At 40.2% G+C, this 19975-nt stretch overlaps 1 protein-coding gene across 1 annotated transcript in view; it reads left to right on the top strand.

Moving 5' to 3' along the window:
- The window catches only part of KYNU (kynureninase), a gene marked incomplete at its 5' end in the record, with an annotated part of 57597 nt that extends 37856 nt beyond the window's left edge, over nt 1-19741 (top strand). The window contains 4 exons of the mRNA XM_084208980.1: nt 12851-12903; nt 14355-14440; nt 18086-18316; nt 19526-19741. Of these exons, the coding sequence (XP_084065106.1) occupies nt 12851-12903; nt 14355-14440; nt 18086-18316; nt 19526-19678 (523 nt within the window). The 3' untranslated portion in view covers nt 19679-19741. The remainder of the gene's footprint in view (nt 1-12850; nt 12904-14354; nt 14441-18085; nt 18317-19525) is intronic.
- Nucleotides 19742-19975: the final 234 nt, after the last annotated feature.

Genomic DNA, 19975 nt, shown 5'->3' with positions numbered 1-19975 from the left:
CCTGTTAGTCCTTTATAGAGACCTGCACAGCTTGTTTTGTATGTGACCTCTAACCCTGGTGTCAGATAAACAGAAATTTGCTACTCCAACTCTTTATAATTTCCCCTTCCCATTTTTCCCAGGTGCTCTGGATGCCCATCCTGCTCCAGTGCAAACCTTCTCTCTCCAGTAACTGTTTTGCAAGAGGTTACTCTACACCTTCTTGGACTGGTAGCTCCCCCTGAGTTTTTCTTTGCTCATTTTCTTGATTTATGAGGAGATATCACATTAGTCTTTTTTTTGAATTAGAGTCACATAATCCCCAAAATAAAGAGCTGAATCTTCTGTAAAACTGCTGAAAATAATGTAACTTTGGAGGAACGTGAGTTGGAAGCAAAGGACAGTCATAAAAGGCTTTGGAAGGTCGTTTTACTCTACTGGAAAGAACTAATGGTGATCTTTGGAATGCTTCTAGGAATCATGGGATTATAGGATGATTTTGGTTGGGGGGGACCTTAAAGCTCATCTTATTCAACCCCCGGCCATGGCAGGGGCACCTTGCACTATCCCAGGGTGCTCCTAGCCCCATCCAACCTGGCCTTGGACACTTCCAGGAATCCAGGGCAGCCACAGCTTCCCTGGGCACCTGTGCCAGGGCCTCTCCATCCTCACAGGGAAGAATTTCTTCACCCAGACTAAGTCTTCTACTCAGACTTTACTCGGATAATAGGCCAAGATTGCCCATTTCTCACTGGCCTGTTTAATTTGTCTCCTCTGAGCATCTCAGCACTACTGGAAGCTTTATCAGGACAGAACACCTTGTCCTGGTCAAGGAGAGGATCTGGAGAAGCAGCACAGAGACTCGCAGGGAAGTCAGGTGGGGAAGTCAGTGGTGACAGATGGCAGTGAACATGCTGCTGTTTCCAGAAGGGCTCTCCCTGGTCCTGCTGGACTCAGACTGTGGGCTAATGTAAATAAACTACTCGTGCAGCTACACGTGTCCCCCGAGTGCCTGAAGTATCCTGTGCTAAGGTAGACATGAACTGTTGCTTTGCCAAGGAGATGAGAGCAATTTAGCTCCTTGAGCTAATTTAGAAACCAAAAGTTAAAACCTCCCTTGGGAAGAGACTGTTTAGGAATAAAGCTATCGGCTAATTAGGCTTAATTGCATTGTCTTGGGACAAGTGATTTATTAGGCCAATCTAGACCCATGATGGGCCTGCAGGGGTGTGTTCTCGGATTCACCAACTGCATGGCAGATATCCAAGAGCATTTTTTAACTTTGGAGTGAGTCTCTGAGAGAAAAAACGAGAGGTTAATGTGCACTCACATCATCTATTCCCATTCTTTTTCTTCGGCTCCTTTTATGTGGCTCCCATGATTGTCTCCTTGTTCTCTGTCAAGCATTTTCTCTCCCTCTTCCTTCAAATCTTTCCTTGTAATTAAGCTGTATCTTCGAGCAATCTCACCTCTTTTCTCATTATAAATATCCCTCTTGTTCTTTCCTTCTTGAAAGTCTTCCTTCTTGTTTTGTCACCTTTGGCCTGGTTGGATTTTAAGGTGATTGTAAAGGTGCTGGATGTGAACTCCACATCACCTGTGGGGTGAGTGTGGAAGAAATGTGCTGCTCTCATCCCCTGAGTGCACTCCCATGCATTTTTCCTCCTGGATCACGCTGAAGGGACATCACTTGCTGTGCTGTGCCACGGTCCTGTCCCGCTCCCAGCCTCGGGAATGAGAGGGAGGTGGCTCTGTTCCTTCCACATTTGCTTTCCCATCTGCAGTGCCTCGAGCTTTCTCATGGATGGTGTAAGACACAACTGCTCAAACAGATGAAAGGAACCAGCCGGCTTAGCCTGATGGAAAGGTGAATGTAGCCTGGGGGCGACTCTTGCATCCTGTTAACTAGCAGGGAAGGGATCCTGGGGCTCTCCTTGGAGTCTGGATGGTTGCTCTGATTTTCCCTTGCATTTCAAAGGCCCTGTGTTGTTATCTGCCTGCTCTGTGTGCCTCAGTTCTCCACTTCCAGGCAGGTAGTTTTGAAAGCACTTTGCTGTGTCTTGATTTTTCTCAATAAGACAAAGCAGCAAGCTTCCTTCCTGCTGAATTAATTTACAGAGATGCAACACTCGTACTGGTGTTACACACCTCTAGGAAAATGGAAAGAAAACCTTCTTTGCCTGCTTTCTTAGTAAGTCACAAAAAGAGGTATTATTTCTCCTCTTATCCATTTATCTGTGTGTTTCTGTTGCCACCTCACAGAACCTTTCTATATTAGGGAGGAAAGGGTTTATTTTTAGTGAAAAAAACCTCTAGTAAATCTTCTGCCATTGCCACTAAGAGCTTGCTTACCTCTGTGCAGAAATGTGCTGGAACTAATGCAATTTTGCACCTGGGATTTCCTGCTAGATGTTGACTCCCTTTCGGTGTTTGATCCTTTTTCACTTTTTCTACTTCAGAAATTTTGGAACTTTGTATGAAGCTTTCCTCCTAAGATTCTCAGATAAACCTGTAGTCTGCACACGCCCTTTAAAAATGAGATTTGCTCATGCTTTTGTATTGGTTCATTAGACCACAGTGGGAAAATGTGTCTAATTTCTCCTTATAGAATGTGCTCTGAGGTCATGGTATGCCTTGAAATTGCTCTAAGCTGAAAGCACCAGCAAGAGCCTTTATGCTTTTGTGCCATTAAGTGTCACCAGTTTTCTCTCCAATTCTGTCCCCCAGAATATGTTCCTGCAATTCTCAGCTACGTGTTCAGACGGGATTTTGTGCCTGGGATGTCTCCCAGAGCTGTTTGTGTCCCTGACCTGGCTGAGCACCTCTCTGGCTTTAGCTGCAGCTCTGGAGTCACACATACAGCTCAGGTTGTGATTCATGTCCCAGACAGCACCTGGCTCAAACCATAAGCATTTTCAAAGGTCATCGCTCAGGTTAAGGAAATAATTCAGTCTTCTCACCTTTTGCTAAGCTGGAGTTCTGGATTTGTGCATGGGGGCATTATGAAAGGGTCTTTTCTTTCTTTCTTTCTTTCTTTCTTTCTTTCTTTCTTTCTTTCTTTCTTTCTTTCTTTCTTTCTTTCTTTCTTTCTTTCTTTCTTTCTTTCTTTCTTTCTTTCTTTCTTTCTTTCTTTCTTTCTTTCTTTCGTTTACCCCTTGTGCCTATTTGTTTCCACACGTTCATGGGGATTCTAGTCCTCATACTCTCTCCTGCCTAAAACTTTTCCAACACTCAACCAAGATAAGGTTTCACCAGGTCAGAAACCTTCATATTTCTATTTTTCTTTCGTGTCCCTTAATCAAATCTATTTTATCTTAAAGTTCAGCAAAAGACATCCACAGCCTGCTGTCTCTTATTTCTTACCCATTTCCACATGTCTTTGAATCAGGAGCTTCCTGGAGGCCTTCATGACATATATTGTCTATTCTTGCCCACTCGCTGTAAGCCATCCTTCCTCTCACTTTCCAATTGTGAAATACTTATTTTCACACCTCTTTGTTGCTGCTGGTAAATTTTTACTGTCACAGTGGCTACTCCTCATTTTTCACTGGAGTAATTTTCAGTGCTTGCTGGCAGCTGCCTCTTGCTGCCTTCCACCGCATGGGAACTGCAGGGCAGTTCCAGCTGTAAAGAGCTCACTCAAGTGTCTGGAGAGGAGTTTTAGTGAGATGCTGGGAGAAACACAGAATCTTCCCTTTCCTTTTCCTTTCCCTAATTTCTCAGTCAGCATGACATCAATTCACTGATCTAATCACACCAGTATATCAGTTTTAGGAAAATGTTAGGTTCTTTCTGTCCCATGCCATGAAAAACAGCTGCTCAACATGAAGAATTATTTTCTTTAGCTGTGTGCAGATTATTGAGCAAAAAATGGAATCATTTCCTACTGAAATTTAGTTTTTCAGCATCCCTCTGTTTTCACTGACAGTTTTCTGAGATGACTTTTGAGCAACCCATTGTGAGCTAGTGCGTGGAGATTTTGTCAGTGTGTGTTGAAGGTCAGAGTTGCAGGTACAGTTATTTTCTGACAGGACAATAAGTCCATAGAAATGTCCTTATTTGATGCTTCTAACCTGTTTCTGCAGTGAGAAGAGCCTGGAGCTCCTGGACCTCATGTCAGACGTGACATACTTACATTGGCCCTCATGTCAAAACTGTTTATTTTTTATTTATATAAATAAATAACATAAATTTAAGACTTAAATTTATGTGCTACTGAAAATTTGGGTAATTGCAGCCCAATAAAGAAAGGCCCCTAAGTCACATAGTTCTTGCTTTCTAGTGATGGATGAAATTTTATCTTTTTGAAGAGAAACTCTTTAAAACAATTCTGAAAGATGCCCATTTCTGTTTTCCCTTAATTATTTCAGCTTGTCTTAGATTGTCTTATGTCTTAGATTTCAGCTGAAAAGACTTTGTCTGAGTTTTCCTCCTTCAGTATCACTCAGTAAAGGTTTTGTAACACAAGTACTGGATTCTGTGGCAAATTTGCTGGCACTTGAAACTATGAATTCAATTAGTTCTAGCCACTGTCATTAAAAAAAAATCTCATCTAATGTGGATTGTTTCTTGTTTCAGGCAAAGAGCAGAGGTGATAACTTACATTTTAGCTAATAAGGATTCTGGTATGATAAAGGTCTTGCATTAAAATCATGATTCATCTATTCAAAAACAAGAAAGACCTCCCAGATGTTAAAATTTTTATACTGTATTTCAGTGAGATGTATTTATTATTTAGAAATCGATCTAGATATCCTCCTCTGAAAGCTTTATTCAAGGGATTGCAGAGACTGTATAGCTGAGTAAACACATCATAGTAATCAAAACTGTCTAAGTCTCCTTTAAGTCAGAATCCACATTTAAAAGTAGCTCTAGGAGAGACTGTTGCTTTCACTCGTTTAATTTAATCTATTTGAAACAGACTGGAAAAAAATCATGGAATTCTTAAAGAATATATCATGCTTCTTTTTTTTTTTTATCACCATAAAATAATTGAGAGCTATTCAGTACTTTATAAAAATCACTGAGAACTTTATTAATATCTCTGTGAGTAAATTGGCTCCCTGCTTGATTTTTAATTTCTAGTGTTAGGCAGAATATTCAATTTCCCCTTACTAAATGTGTGAACATACTGTTGGCTGTATTCCCCCTTTTCATATATCTGATATTTGGCCAGTGAAAGTGTTATATGAGCACTTTGTGATAATAGTTGTTCGTAAGCTGATTTAACAGTTTTTAATTCAACTTCATTAGCCTTAGGGGGTTTGTTTTTTGTGAAATCTTCTCCTGGGATTTAATTTAGGCTCCCATTTTGTCTGCTGTTGGATCATACCTTTCTTTTGCCTAATCATGGCGAATGAAATTATTGTCCCTTATGGCCAGCGCCTCGGAGGTTTGGTGGAGAGCCCTGATTGGATTGGCAGCATTGCATCCATCCCTCTTCCTCATGCCCTGGCCACAGCAACTTGTTTCCTGCTACAAAACTGAGCTCAATCTCCTTTTGTTTTGACCTGGAGGGGTAATATGGATGGACATGTTGAAATTGGTGTATTCCCACTTGTGTCGAGCCTAAACCACTAACAAGGTAAAAATCAATCCAGGAAGAGTGTGTGCACCCTCTGTCTCCACGTAGCCACGAGCTGCAAATCACCTTGTACTCCACTGACCAAACAGCCCCGAGTTTTTCACCCAAGAGCCTCCCTAATTGTGGCAACAGTTTTGTTAAATCACCCACCTCGAAGAGCAGCAAAGCTCAGGGAGCTGAGAGCTGCCCAGCTACTTTTGGAAAGAGGGTGATTACTCAAATCTAGAAGTTTCTTAATTCCATCCATTGCAGCTGCATAGTTAAGTGTCATTGTTTAAATTATGAGACTGTTTTTCTGGATTTGGGTCTTTGCTGTTAAAACTTGCTGCTAGGCAGAAAGTGAGTTTAGCTATTTTTTAACCAAGACAAGCCTCAAAATAGAGGAGAAAAATTGTCTCCCTTTAGATGGTACTGAAAGTGCAAGCCTCTTAACAGAAGAAAAATGTCATGCTATTAGCCCCTAATACAATCACATTACTTTGGTCCTTTGACAAAGTAAAGCCTCATTGATATTAAATATGAAAAGTTACTACTTTCACAGAAGCAACTTTTCATAAGGAGTTTTGATTTTTTCCACTGAGTTCTAAGAGACTGGCCCATTAATAATATATGGCGCCGCTCACAAGTCACATATGCTTAATAATTAGGAAACATTTGTAATGAGTTGAAAAGGGTAAGGAAAGCAGCAGAGTGTGAGCAAGTTCTAAACTACAGAAGTCTCAGGCTAATAATTACCTGGGCTTCAAAAGCTTTTCAAATCCTAACAACAGATCCTACTTAAAATTAACAGGCACTGCACAGAAGAGAATAATGAAACAAGTCCAAGCTTACCATTTGGGATAAAGGATAGCTGAAAAGATATAAAGGAAGAAAAAAAAAGGCTTTAAATATAGCTTCTGGCAATCTTGGCAAGGTTTTCTGAAGGAGACTGTGAGAGTAAGGTTGGAAATATTGCTGAAGTCTAACAGGGGTAGCTGCTATAAGTCCCTTAATCCCCTGTGCAAATCCTAGCCCTTATAGATATGTACTGTGGGGATACTCCATAACTGACAGCTTCTCAGTATGGGGAGAATTTCACCTACACAAGGGGGTTAAAATCGTTGAATTCTTGATTTCAGTGATGAAAGCAGGAGTCATTTTTCCATTAGTCTTTGTTTTGATTAAACAGACCCCTCATCATTTTAAAAATCATTTGAAATGTCTTTTCTCCCTTTCAGTGAGCTGTCAGCAGGGAAGCTCTGGGTGAGAGCAGGATTCTGCTGGGGTGCTCAGTGTGGAGAGGGTGGGGTGGACTGGAATAACGTTGTCCATCCACTTGGGTTTGGTTTGTTCAGCACAGCCCTAAAATGCCATGTGGAATTAAGTAGTAGAAATATTGAGCTTTTTAATTTTTTTTTTAAACTTTATCAGAAATGCCAGTTTAGCGACCTAGATCAAGAAAAAGATTCAATTCTGAAATTAATAGAAACCTAAACTAGCAACAACTTTGGAGGATGAGGTGATAATTTGGGGAAAGGCTGACAGGAGGGGAAAAAACCAAGTGACATCAGCTTTACTTCCAAATGCCCTTTTCTTATCTGCATATTAAAAAATCTCACATAAGATGTTCCACATAAATGCTTTTATTCATCCTTACATGGTCCTCATTGTTAAATATGTGAGTACATTTTAACAAATATATTTTATATTTTAACAATTATATTTATATCATCCCTCACTGCAGAGTTAGTGCAGTCCTGAGCAGAATTCCTAGAGATGAGGGCTTGAGGCATGGAGAGACCAAATGACTCATCAGTGATCAGACAAGTCTGATAGCAAAGAAAATTGAAACTCCTTCTCAAACTCCAGCCAGTGAGCCAAAAATATGCCATGTAAAGCAACGAGCAGGTTTTTCTGTTTTCTTAGTTGGTGTGTGTATGTGTCATTCTATTTATTCTGAGTTTTGGCATTGAATCCAAAGAAACACAATCATGCTCATGTGCTTGCAATAAAATTAATGCCATAGAAATTAAATTAAAACATATAAAAATTGCAATTAGAAAGCTGCAGTAAAATTAATGCAGAGTAGAATGCAAAGAGTTGAGCCCAGCTGTTGAGCCTGGGGACCAGGTCTGTGCTCAGAGGTTCTGCAGAGCTGTTTGCAGATCTGGGTGACAGCAAGGTGGATTTGAGGGGGTGAGAGAACTGTTTCTGTGAGTTTGATTTCTGGGATTGACCTTTGACTGAGTGCAGCAGCATTAGGAGATGCTCCTGCTGATGATCTGAGTCCTGGGTACTTTTTCTATCTGCATTGCACTACATAGAGCCCAGGAAACTGAAGGAATGTTCCTCAGAATGTGGAAACAACCTTTCAGTTGAGCTGGAGATTCAAATATGGATGTAAGGCATGTTTAGAAATGCTTTTGGGTTTGAGGAGCTGATTGTACCATTTGTTGGTTCGGGGCTTTGTTTATTTGGTTTGGTTTGGGTTTTTTAATCCTGGAAGCTGAAATATGAAAACTTGGGCTTTGGATGTGGTGCCACAACGTTCTTCTAGGCAGAAGGATGATGGTTCAGCATGGTCAGATGTGGATTGTTCCTAGCTCCAGGCTTTCTATGTCCTTTTGCAGTTTAATTTCTAAGGCTTCATGGGTGTTTTTGTCACACATTTCCTGCTAAGAGAGTGATATTTAAGTCACAATTAACCTCTTTCCTCTAAACCTGTGTCACAGTGTTTGTTGCTTGCCCATCTTAGGTCTTCAGGGTGTTTTGAGACATGGATGTGCTCTTCAACCAGCCAGCTGTGCCATGGACATTTAGGACTGCAAGAAACAGAACTTAATGGTTATTTTTGGCCCTTTCATTCTTTTCCCTGCACAAGGCTGCCTTTGCAGACATAGCATAAGATCTGCCTGGCTCTGTGTAATGAACTTTGGGAGCAGTGACAAGTCTCATTAACTCCTCAGAGCTGATTCTTTCTCATGGCTGGAACAGTAGCATGAAAAAAAATCAAACAAATCTTTGCCAACACCTGGATGCTTTTGCAAAATTAAAGCAATGTGTGAATGAAGAGCTTAGCTGCCACCCAGCAGTTACATCAGCTCCTTTGTGGACACAGCCTGGCCCCAAAGTGCCTGTTTATGATTTGGCTTAATCCATCCTTTCATAAACATAACATGCTTTGCTGGTATATGCTCCTAATATAATCTAAATAATGACTATGAAATTTCCAGCTCGCTTTGTGACCTGATAAGGGAGAGGAAACAAACTGCTCCATGCCCAGGGAAGCTGGAAGATGTAAAATCAAGTATTACAAATTTCACACTGCATTCCTGTAGCTTTTCAACTTGCCTTCCTCTGGATCTGAAATGATTATCTCACACAATATAATGACAGGATACTTCAACACATTGCCCTGCACTGTAAAAGCTGGGCCACATTAATGGTATTTCCCTGTTTTCTCTATCACTACTCAAGAGTTTCTGTCTCTTTTTCTTGCTGAGAAGGAAAATGAGACCCGTGTTGCTCCAGGCTGTAAATTATAAATGAGTAGCATGATCATCTGTAATGCCAAAGCAAAGGTCAGAGGAATTTTTTTTGTATTTTTTTCTGTGTTCTTTAACTGGATCTTCTTTGATGTTTACACTGCACATGCATCATGATCATTATATCCTGCACTCCTGCATCATTAATACAACTACAAATGAGATGACTCAAGTTATGAACAACCAGTGCTTCAGTCTAATGCAGACAGATATGAAGGAGGAAAATGAGCTAAATAAAAATACTTACTGGAGGGATTTTTCCCTGGTGTAAATGTCCTTAAAGAGAGTATGACTAAATAAGAGGATACTGTTCCTTTCTGCAGTCATTTTCCAGCCCAGCAAACCTTTGTTCATTGATTTGTAAAACAAGAGAACATTTTGGAGTTAAAAAAAAAATAAAAAGGATTTTGAAAATCTTTCAGCAATATTTAATTATATTCTTACTTGTTTCATGAAGCCGAGCTAATAACAGTTTGCCTTAAATTTTATGTGGCACATGTAAAAATTCCGTGCAAAGACTGGAAGTGGCAGAATTCTCTGGGAAGGTCTCAGTGTTATCAAGCTGTGAGGACCCAGACAAGGTTGGATGGGTCCTTCAGCAACCTGGTCCAGTGGAAGGTGTCCCTGCTCATGGCAGGGGTTGGAAAGAGATGCTTTTCAAGGTGCCTTCCGACCCAAGACATTCTGTGATGCCAGTGGTTTTATTTGAGGCACAGAATGGAACAATCCATTTGAAAGGTTATTTTCTAACAGAAGTGGGCTTGTAAGAACATGCTCACCTTGCAGAAAAAGACACAGCTAGTTTGGCACTAATTTACTCTCATTTTAGTAATGATTTCTCAATGGATTTCAAATATGCTTTTGCTCCAGGATGGAGATAGTTCTCTGTGGAGGAGCATCTCTGCTGACCAGCCTTGGGAGGCTGCTGGGAATACCTGGGACTGGCAGCAGGATGCTGCAAACAAAACCCTTCTATCACTGAGTTAACAATTTTGATTAGTGATGTGTTAAAACAAGGGCTCAGTTTGGATAAATTTGCATTTTTAATTTGTAGTGGAGCATTTGCTAAATTAGAACTTTATCTCTTTAGATGCTGATCTTAACACACTTCCCACAATGGGTTTTATCTGCCATGGGAAGCACGTAACTTGACAGTCCCATTGCTAACATGTTTAAGGTGTTTTTAATCACAAGCACATCATATATGGCTTTGCAGAGCCTTCCACTTCATGTATTTTGCCAAAAGTTATGGGTTGGAATTCAGAATCTATTTAGATCTTGGTGCCTTTGTTTTTGGGGCAGGAAGAGTTGAAATAGCAACTGCAGTTCAAAATGCTCACTTTGCATGCAGAGTAACAACTCTTTAATAAGAATTTTTACTGCAGTAAGTTAATGTGCAGTTTTATTGCCTATTATTTTTAGTGAGCATTTATAAAGCGTTATGTTTGGGGTTTAACACCTTAGCTCTCTCCCATCACAACAGGTTGAAATTTGGCATAGCGGCGGCAACCTTCATTTCAAAATTTTCACAGAAAATTGTAAACAGCAAACCGCTATAATTTGTGAAGATTTTGTTAATTTCCACGCTTTGAAGCCTGTCAACTTAAATGTCAAATAACATGACATCCATATGGACCATTAGATCAATGAGAGTGTAGGACCAGAGCTGCCTCAAAGTGCACATCCTGCAGTGACACCTCTGAAGTTCTAGAACAGCCAAAACAGAAAAAATAAAAAAGAGGAAAAGCAAATTGTCAGATTATGGTAGGAAAGGGCAAGACAGCTAAAACTGTCTTTTTAAAAAAAATCCTTCATTCTGTCATTTTGGAAAAGTTTTGAAATTTCACTTTCCAAGTTGCCTCCGTGGTGCTGCAGCTGAGATCTGGGTTGAAGCCAACTTCAGAATTAGTGAATTTTGAGCATTTGAAGTGCAATAGGGGAGCTTTTCATCAGCCCTGATCTGGATAATGGTCTGGTGGATCTGTATTTTGTCTTTGCTTTCTGGGTGTGGTCCAAGTGGAACAATTGTTGTTTTCGCCTTCTCACAGACTATTTGTCCAGATGTTTTATTTCCTTTTCGATTTCTTTTCTGCTTCAAAGCTTTGAAATTCATAGAATTTGTGTGTAGACATTGATATCAGCAGATTGTTGCAGGAACATGCAATATTCAGAGTTTTCAGTACAATGTTATATATATGTTGTAGAGTTCCTATAAAATAACTGAAATATCTTTTATGATTAAAAGCATCAGTGATGGAGTCACTTGGGCAGAGGCTCTGTTGTGCTTTATTTGGGGTGTATTCATTTTGGCAATGCAATACCTCATTTAAAATGGATGTATATTGCACTATTAATTTTCATGGGTCTCAGAATAATAAAAACATCATGCAGCAATAAAGAAAAAAACATCCTTTTCTGTAGAGCCTCTGTTTAGATGCAGCTCACAGAAGTAAACATAAAACCTGTGTTGTTATACAGAAATACGAACTACTTTATTTTACACTCTGCAGTATTCATATAACAAGTTTCTAACTCAAATGTGGTCTTAATTCTGCAGAGCTCAGCTCTTTCAGGCAAACTGCAAAATGCTCCTTGAGGGAGGGGCCATGACTTCCTTTTCCCTGTTTGCTTCCAGGAAGGCTGATCTACTGTGACCTTTACATATAGATTTTTTTTATCATTACAAGTTTTGCCAGGCTTCACTCCTAAAATTTTGCTATCTGGCATAGGGAAAACTGAGCAAAACCTTGGCAGAAATGGTGGCCAATATGTACAGTTCTGGGAGCTGAGAAGTTCAGGAAGGAGTTTGTGATGGGGACTTCTTGATATTTTAAAAGCATTAATACAGGGGAGTCTCAAGCAGGACTGGCAATATTAGTCACTGATATCATTGTGTGCTGAGATAAGAAGTGGAGAATCCAAGGGAGGTGGGGAAAAAAGTCCCTGATTTTGCAATATTTGTTTTATCTGCAGTGCCCTGGCAGTAGGTGATCCAGTGCATCCAGCTGCTTTAGAAAACTGCTTGTAGCAATGCCCTCAAACATGCTTTCCATTAAATAGGAGTTAATAATATAATGTCATTTTAATGTCCAAACTCAGACATATTATTTTTAAAATAACTGTATGGGTTTGGTTTTTTTTCAGGATACAATCTTTAAAAAAGGGAATATAGCATTAAGCTGGTTTGGGTATTATTTTAAAGAAAGTTTTTCAAAGAATAAGTTTAGTTCAGGAAAATAAAAGTGTATGCAGAATTCACAGTGGTCTCACAGTAAGGACAAGGCAATGCCCACACAATCCTCATTCCAAGGTCTTGTTTGCTTGTAGCTCACCAAAAAGTCCTTTCCTTGGTGAAACTAAGTCAGATTTTATAACTCCTTATAGCTTTCAATATTCATTAAACTAAGTTTAAGAGCAGGGGAGAATGTTTTGAATTTAATGCCTTGGAACCAGTGGAAATATTTCTGTACTATTTTTTGTTTTGTGAAGTGAATTCAGAGAAAATGGATATTGTTAAAATCAATAGTTAATTGAAAGATGTGGTGTGTTTTATTATTTGCAGTAAAAGAGAAATTCTCAAATGGTAATGTTAAGTTTTTAGTGCTAACTCTTTAGAGAATTTATTTCATTTTTATGTCATTGTTAGAAATAAAATGTATTATTAGAAATTTATATATTGCTCAATCTTATGTAATTCTTAATACTCAAAGCTAAGTTGAAAGATATTAAATTGTATTAATTCATTTTCTTTAAAAAATCTTAGGCTAATTGGCTGGTGGGGCCATGACTTCAAAACACGATTCCTCATGGAAAACAGTATGTATTTATACACTCTCAATTTTACCTTATTTGATTTATTTATATGTAACCAGCTTCTCTTCTGTACTAGTTTGAGGAGAAAGGACAGAACTTTGCATTTCCTCATGCTAAATATGTGAAGCAGTGGAATTAACAAAATAAATGTTGGAATAAATTTGTGTGTGGGCATAAGGGTTTGACTGTCTGCTCCTAGACATTTTGCTGAAATACCTTCAAAAAGCAGATATAGAATATGGATGAAACTTTCAAAGTATCTCAGTGAATTAAATTTAAAAGTCTCTGAGGAGCGAGGATCTGCTATCAGTCACTGGGGTAATATCTTTCTTCAGGATTAGTTCTACTGGAATTAATGAGAAATTATACAAATTCAGGTAAGGCAACCTGACAAAAGTCATAAAATCTCACTAATGTTTCAGCATCTCCAAATTTCCTGCACTAGGGAGGCATGGGTTGTAAGACAAACCTGCTCTGAAATAGTGTTTATTGTCCCAACACAAAATGAGAATTCGTTTCCAAATCTGGCAACTAGACTGTTCAGCTCCAGTTTAAGCTATGGCAGAGAGAATATCCTGAGGGATCAGGATGAGAAAGGAGCTTTTTGGTTTGATTGGTTGTTTTGCTTCTAATATATTTTTAATTTTCTGTGGCAGCGCCTGTTGATGTGGCTTTGGCTGGAGAGCACCTCTCTAATAGCCTCAGTCTGCTCTTTGTTTTCAGACCAAATGCAAGAGAGTGGCACTATGGAAAGCCAGCAGGAGACACAAATTGCCTTGAAATACTGCTAGAAGAAGAAAAACGTTGTTTATTCATTTCCATGAGTAGTTTACAGGGGAGAAGTTGGGCATCATAAAATTAGCCAATCTGCTGTGCGCGAAAAGCGTTTCCTGCACCGCGCCCTCCCGCTCTGGTGCTGGAGCATGAAATATCAACGGTGACACAGAACTTACAGCCGGGCTTTTGTAGATTTATTAAATAGATTTTGTGAAATTTCCCAGCCCAAAGTCTAGGCAGCTCCCTCTCCTTGGCCTGAAGCTACACTTAGCTGCATATGCAACCTCCCATGTGTCTCATCAGCTCAATAAAGTGAAGGAACGTGATTCCTTGCTCCGCGTGAGCGTGCCTCTGCTGACTTGGAATTCCTCTGCCTCGTGTCAGCCTTAAAAGAGATTCAAGTGTAAAGGTGGTTTTAGCACACACCATTTAAACAAATTAATTGCAGTTCTCTGGTTCCCATGAAGCTGCTAATGAGGTCTTCTGCTGGATTAAATTGGGCTTCTCTCGAAGTTGAAAGTATTAGCTGGGAATAGATTACTATTTCCTTTTAATGACCAATTCCTACGGGCCACATTAGGGAAATATTTTACTGCGTGAGGACAGACTTCAAGATAAGGTCCAATCCATTAAAATGAAGAAATCAAAAACACTAATATAAGTTATTCATTTTCCAGAATTACAACTAAGTGAAGGAATTAATGGATTCCGGTTATCAAATCCTCCAATTTTACTGGTCTGTGCTCTGCATGCCAGTTTAGAGGTAAGTAATTGCTTTACTTTGAGCCTGAATTTAAGAGTATAAAAATGTTTAATGAATGTTACGTGTGTTATTGCTGCCTCCCTTTAAGAAAACTGTGAAATATTTGAATGTGGAAGGGGAGAAGTAATGAAAAGCAAACAAAATAACCCCACAGCCCTGACAGACCTTTAATGAATATACTCATATCCCCATGTTTCTCACAAACTCTGCTGGAGGACCCTGAGTTGGACCAACGGTATTTGAGGTTTGCACCTCCAAATCTAAACTCTGGCAGTGTGTTTGTCCCTGCTTTTAGGAGCTCGGTACAAACAGCACCTTTATCCCATAGAAATATTGAGGGCTCAAAATCACAGAATAATTAAAGTTGGGAGAGATCTCTGAGATCACCAAGTCCAACAGTGCCTTGTCTCAGTACTACTCATGGGAAGAATTATGCTCAGCATCTTCCTGCAAAGGAGTCATGTAAGTCTGAAAAGTTGCATCAAGAGCTGCTGCTTCATATATTCCACCAGCAAAGCAGACTTCTATCCTTTATGAAACAAAATTAGGTGTCCTGCCTCTCCTGGATCAACTGATCCAGTGGCTCAAGGAACCTGTTCTGCCTTTGGTTACAAGCAGAAGAGAGAAACTATCAGCAAATGTTTCCTAAAAGAGGAATCCATGAGTGTGGCATAGCTCCAAGCTGTCTTTTCTTTCATTGAATCATTAGTTTTCTGGTGGCCAAAGGAGCAGAGCCCCATCCCTGACCTATCTCTGTGTGAATCACTGACACTGTGGCTGTGGGAAGGGCAGTGCTGCCATACTGAGCTAATTCCTCCTCTGAAGGTGTGATCCTGTGCTGAAAGCCTCTGATCTGCCTTGGAGAGCACAGCCCTTCCCTGTTTGAGGGATGGAGCTGTTCCCCAAACAAAGGGATGGAGCTGTTCCCCAAACACCTGTGTTTCATATCAGGATGTTCCAGCTGCTCTCATAAGGATGGTTCGCCCCTGAAATCAGGACTCAGTCTCTGTGGCTCAAAAAGGTGGTGTTACTGAGATTTACCTGCTGTGTGCAATATATTAGACTATAAAATCATCCTTAAGCTGGTTTTCAAGGCAGTCTTGGGTAGCAAGGTTTTGCCACCAGCATAAATGGCAGAAATTTCTTTCTGGTTAGAATTCCATTAATTCTAGTGGAATGGCTGAGCTGATGCTGGAACAAAGAGCTGGGTCCACATCCCTCTTCTGTATTTACTGAAAAAACAGCATCTTAAGCAAACAAAGTCAGAAAATTGCCAGTTCTGAGCTCTCCATCCTGCATGCAACGCTGAAGGACTGCAAAGGGCACAGCCATGCTTCTTGTTACGCCTGACAATTTATTTTTTTTTAGTCCTTAAACATCCACTATATTGTTTTAAACTTTATGTGACCTTGGAGATAAGCTGAAAGCTGTTCTGCCATGACCCAGATTGTGAGTGCTCGGGTTTGTGTGGGCTGGTGTCATTTAGCCCACTGCAGGGAGCCTGGAACAATGAGGGCTGAGCAGTTTCCATTGCCTCCCCTTTCCCTGCCCACATTACCTTTTGGCACAGCCAGGATTTCCCAGTGCTAATTGCTCTAATACAGTGGGAAACAAAGTAGTTTTCATGTCTGGCAAGAGATGGCTAGTGAAATTGCATGCCACCTTCACTGGGACACATTAAGCAGAAGGCAGTGTTTCCAATGGAAACAATGAAAACTGCAAGTGTTAATGGATGTTATTCCTCAATAATGCTTAAAGTGACTGTTATGGCACTGGCTGCTGCCTTTTATGGAAAAAAGGGGAGCGCTCTACAGACACATTTTAAAGACCTTTTTCAAAAAATTTCACCCAGGAGACCAAGTATTCCTTGCACAAAGCCTGTGGAAGCAGATTTTTGCTTGCAGCCTAAGGAGATCCATCCCTCATCCTCCTGCAAATCCTGGAGGAATAGGAGGCAGGTCTGTTTTCCCTCTAGTAATGCACTGAACAGTTCTGTCTGCTCTGCCTGCCTAGGTGGAGAGGGAAGCACCTCTAGATTTTTGTTGACCTGTGCAACTGCTGGCTGCTGGTGGCTCTAGTCCCTGTCACATTTATTCCCTTTCAAAGTCTGCCTTACAGCATCCACATTCCGTTTAACAGGCACAAAATTCAGGGGTTCTTGGTTTTGTGCAGCATCTAGTGGCTGTGATAGCATCAGGGAGTGAGATTTGGGATGTTCTAAAAAACTACGTTTTCCAGATGCTGCTGGAAACCAGAATTTGGCATATTTTGAGTAGGATTCCTCAGGTACCTCTCTTTATGCTTTTCCAGGTTATGATATAAGTAATCTTAAAATTGTTGCTTCTCTAGTGTAGAACAGTGATTTGTTGAGAGTGAAGATTGTGGATTTTCATCCAGGGCACTGCCTTGCCTGTGATTTGCAGCTGCAGTCAGTGTAGAGAGAGAGCTGTCCACGATCACTGATGAGCCAGGATGTGATTTGAAGTGGCTGTTGGGCACTTGCATGTCTGTATCCTTGTCATTTTCCCCTGCAGCTAATTCCATGGGAAGAAGGAAAGGGAGGTTTGAGGAAGGCAGGGGTGAATTGTTTCTGGGGTTGCATTTCTATCATTCCCTGCAATGGTGCCTTTCCAGAGCAAAAGCAGAAGCTGTCTCACCCTCTGTTCCCAAACTCCTCTAACACATTGGTCTTGTTTGTGAGGCCAAACAGCACTGCCTTTTCCAAGCAGTCATTTTTGCATTATATTTTGAAACTCTCTGGTACTTGTAGATGTGTAGGGGCACAGAGCTATTGAAAAATAATTCAGTGAATGTGTTTTTTTTCTTCATGTGGACTAGAGAGAGTGAGCCTGCACAGTACTTAAAGCTGTGAAGTCAATGTTAATATTCATTTTGGGCTTTCACTGGCAAGAATTTCTACACCAGTCCTGATGTTTCAGTCTTGGGCCTTGAATTTTGTTATTAGAATCATTCAGTTTGGAAAAGACCTCCAAGATCATTAAACCAGCACTGCCAGGTCCACCACCAAACCATGACCTCAAGTGCCACACCTGCGTGGTTTGGAACACTTCCAGGGACAGTGATTCCTGCATGGACAGCCTGTTCCAGTGCTTGACCATACTTTTAGTTAAGAAATTCTTCCTAATATCCAAACTAAACCTCTCCTGGTGCCACTTGAGGCTGTTTCCTCTTTTTCTATCAATTTTTTCCGGGGAGAGGAGACCAAACCCCACCTGGCTCCACCCTCCTTTCAGGGACATGTAGAGAGTGGGAAGGTGAGTATTAAAGGTACACACAAGGGAAAACTGTCATGTGGTTTTGAGTTTCATTCAGCACTATTGCACCTATAAAGGATTTATGGATTCTTTTTAGACATGCAGAGCAATGCTCTATTAACAAACTGGCTTTGTGTTCAAGTTATTTCTGCTGACACAGACGCTTATGGAACTTCTAAACAGTAGGCACAAATATCTGTCATTATCTAAAACACATTATTCCAAAGCCCAATCCTGCCATGTTTATGTGAAATGTGTCTCTGGTGTTACTACTTGATTCCAGTGATAATGTATAGAGAAATCTATGTGTATTTCCTTTTCATTTTCTACAGCAACACATTCTCATTCTAATGATTTCAAATCATCACAGGTTTTTAGCCAAACTACAATGAAAGCATTGAGGAGGAAATCTGTTCTACTCACTGGTTACCTGGAGTACCTGATAAAGCATTACTACAGTGAGGATAAAACAAACCCAGAGAAGCCCTTTGTAAGAATAATCACACCATCTCAGATTGAGGAGAGAGGATGCCAGCTCACTCTGACGTTTTCCCTTCCAATCAAATCTGTCTTTAAAGAGCTGGAGAAGAGAGGAGTGGCTGTAAGTAAATCAAACTTCATCTTCTTTACAAGTAACAAACCATTAATTTGCTTTTATTCAAACGTAGTCTCATATAAGGCAAAAACCCACTAGGACTGATGATGATTTCTTACAATTTCAATTTTTACTTATACAAGCAGTCAAATACATAGAGTTATTTTATAAATTATTTGTAAGGCTCTGTATTGCCCTTTTACTGTCAAATTATTTCCAGTAGTTCTGGAGTCACTTCTGAGGTTACAGCTGTATCATGGGTGCATTAGGATGGGAGGCACAGCTACAGATTTACATGACAAGGAACTCTGAACCTACATCAGTCCCCTTCTTGATCCACAAGTGGCCAAAAGCTTTGTGAGACATTGAGATGGAGCAATAGAGAGGCTACCATTTCCCTAGAGATGTGTTTTAGCACTCAGAAAAAGCAGCCACTTCCTTGTAATGACACAGGTACCATCGAGCACTGCTCCAAAAGAATAAAAGTGAAATTTAGGGCCATACATTGGGTGATTTAGATGTGCTGGGAGGTGAGGCTGATAGCACAATGCCATAGAAATGAGATCTCAGTTTTCTTTCTGCTGGTCACTTGTCTCCCCAAAGGGCACCTCTTTTAGGTTACGTATGCTGCTGCTGCTTTGGTGCTGCCAGGGAATTCCAGGAACTCCTGCTTTTAACAGGGCATGGAGCCTCACATTGTTGGCTTGTCTTTGCACTGCAGTGATATTTTTCAAATAGAAGAGATTATTATATTCAGGAAAATGTTCAAAATCACAGTGAGGGGAAGAAAAGTACTGCAATGCCTGTGCCATTACTTGTACCTTTAGAACAAGACGCTCACATATTGGAATTGGGGGTTTTTGGGTTGGTTTTTTTTTTTTGTCATCTCTGTGCCTCTTCAACTCTGGGTTGCTATAGGCATTAAAGTTTATTTTGGGGCTACATAGTTGGCTTGAAGTCCTCAATGGCACTGCTAAAGTCCTGCCTATTCTGAGTTTGCATCATTTTTTTAGGCAAAGCTACTCTTGTTACTAAATTTTTCACAGTCATGCTCCTCACTGTAGCTCCTTGAACATCCCAAAGGTTTTACATGTGCTTCCTTGTCAGTCCAGTCATTCTTCCTTGAAGACAAGTTGTGGCATTTAAAAAAATACAGCCTGACAGATAGACAAGAAGTGACCTGAATTTACTGAATGCTCCCTCTCTGTTTTGCAGTGTGACATGCGGGAACCAAACGCTCTTCGTGTTGCCCCAGTTCCTCTCTACAATTCCTTCCTTGATGTGCACAGATTTATTGAAATCCTGGGATCTGCAATTACATCTTCAAAACAAACAGCAAATAATACTGTGCTATCTGGTTCTTATTGATGGCTCAGCTGTACCTTTTAATCTATTTCTGACCAAGATGCATTTATCCTGCTGAGTGATTCTTTGCTTCGAGTAGACCGAGCTATATCCCATGCAATTTGCAAAAAAATGACTGTGCTTGAATAGTTATTTACAACAGACATAGTTTTATTAAAGCTCATATTTCCACTCTGCTTTGACTTTGACTTCATGAATTAGTGTGCTTTGTATATTTTAATGGGGCTCTTCTTAAACATTTTATGTAGTTTTATTACATTAGCCTTGAGAAGCATGGAAAAATTGCTATCAACTAGAACA

Source organism: Fringilla coelebs (genome assembly GCF_963513975.1).
Source record: "Fringilla coelebs genome assembly, chromosome: 7".
Taxonomy (NCBI): domain Eukaryota; kingdom Metazoa; phylum Chordata; class Aves; order Passeriformes; family Fringillidae; genus Fringilla; species Fringilla coelebs.
Note: the sequence above shows the minus strand (reverse complement) of the source record. Positions and strands in the feature narration are given on the sequence as shown.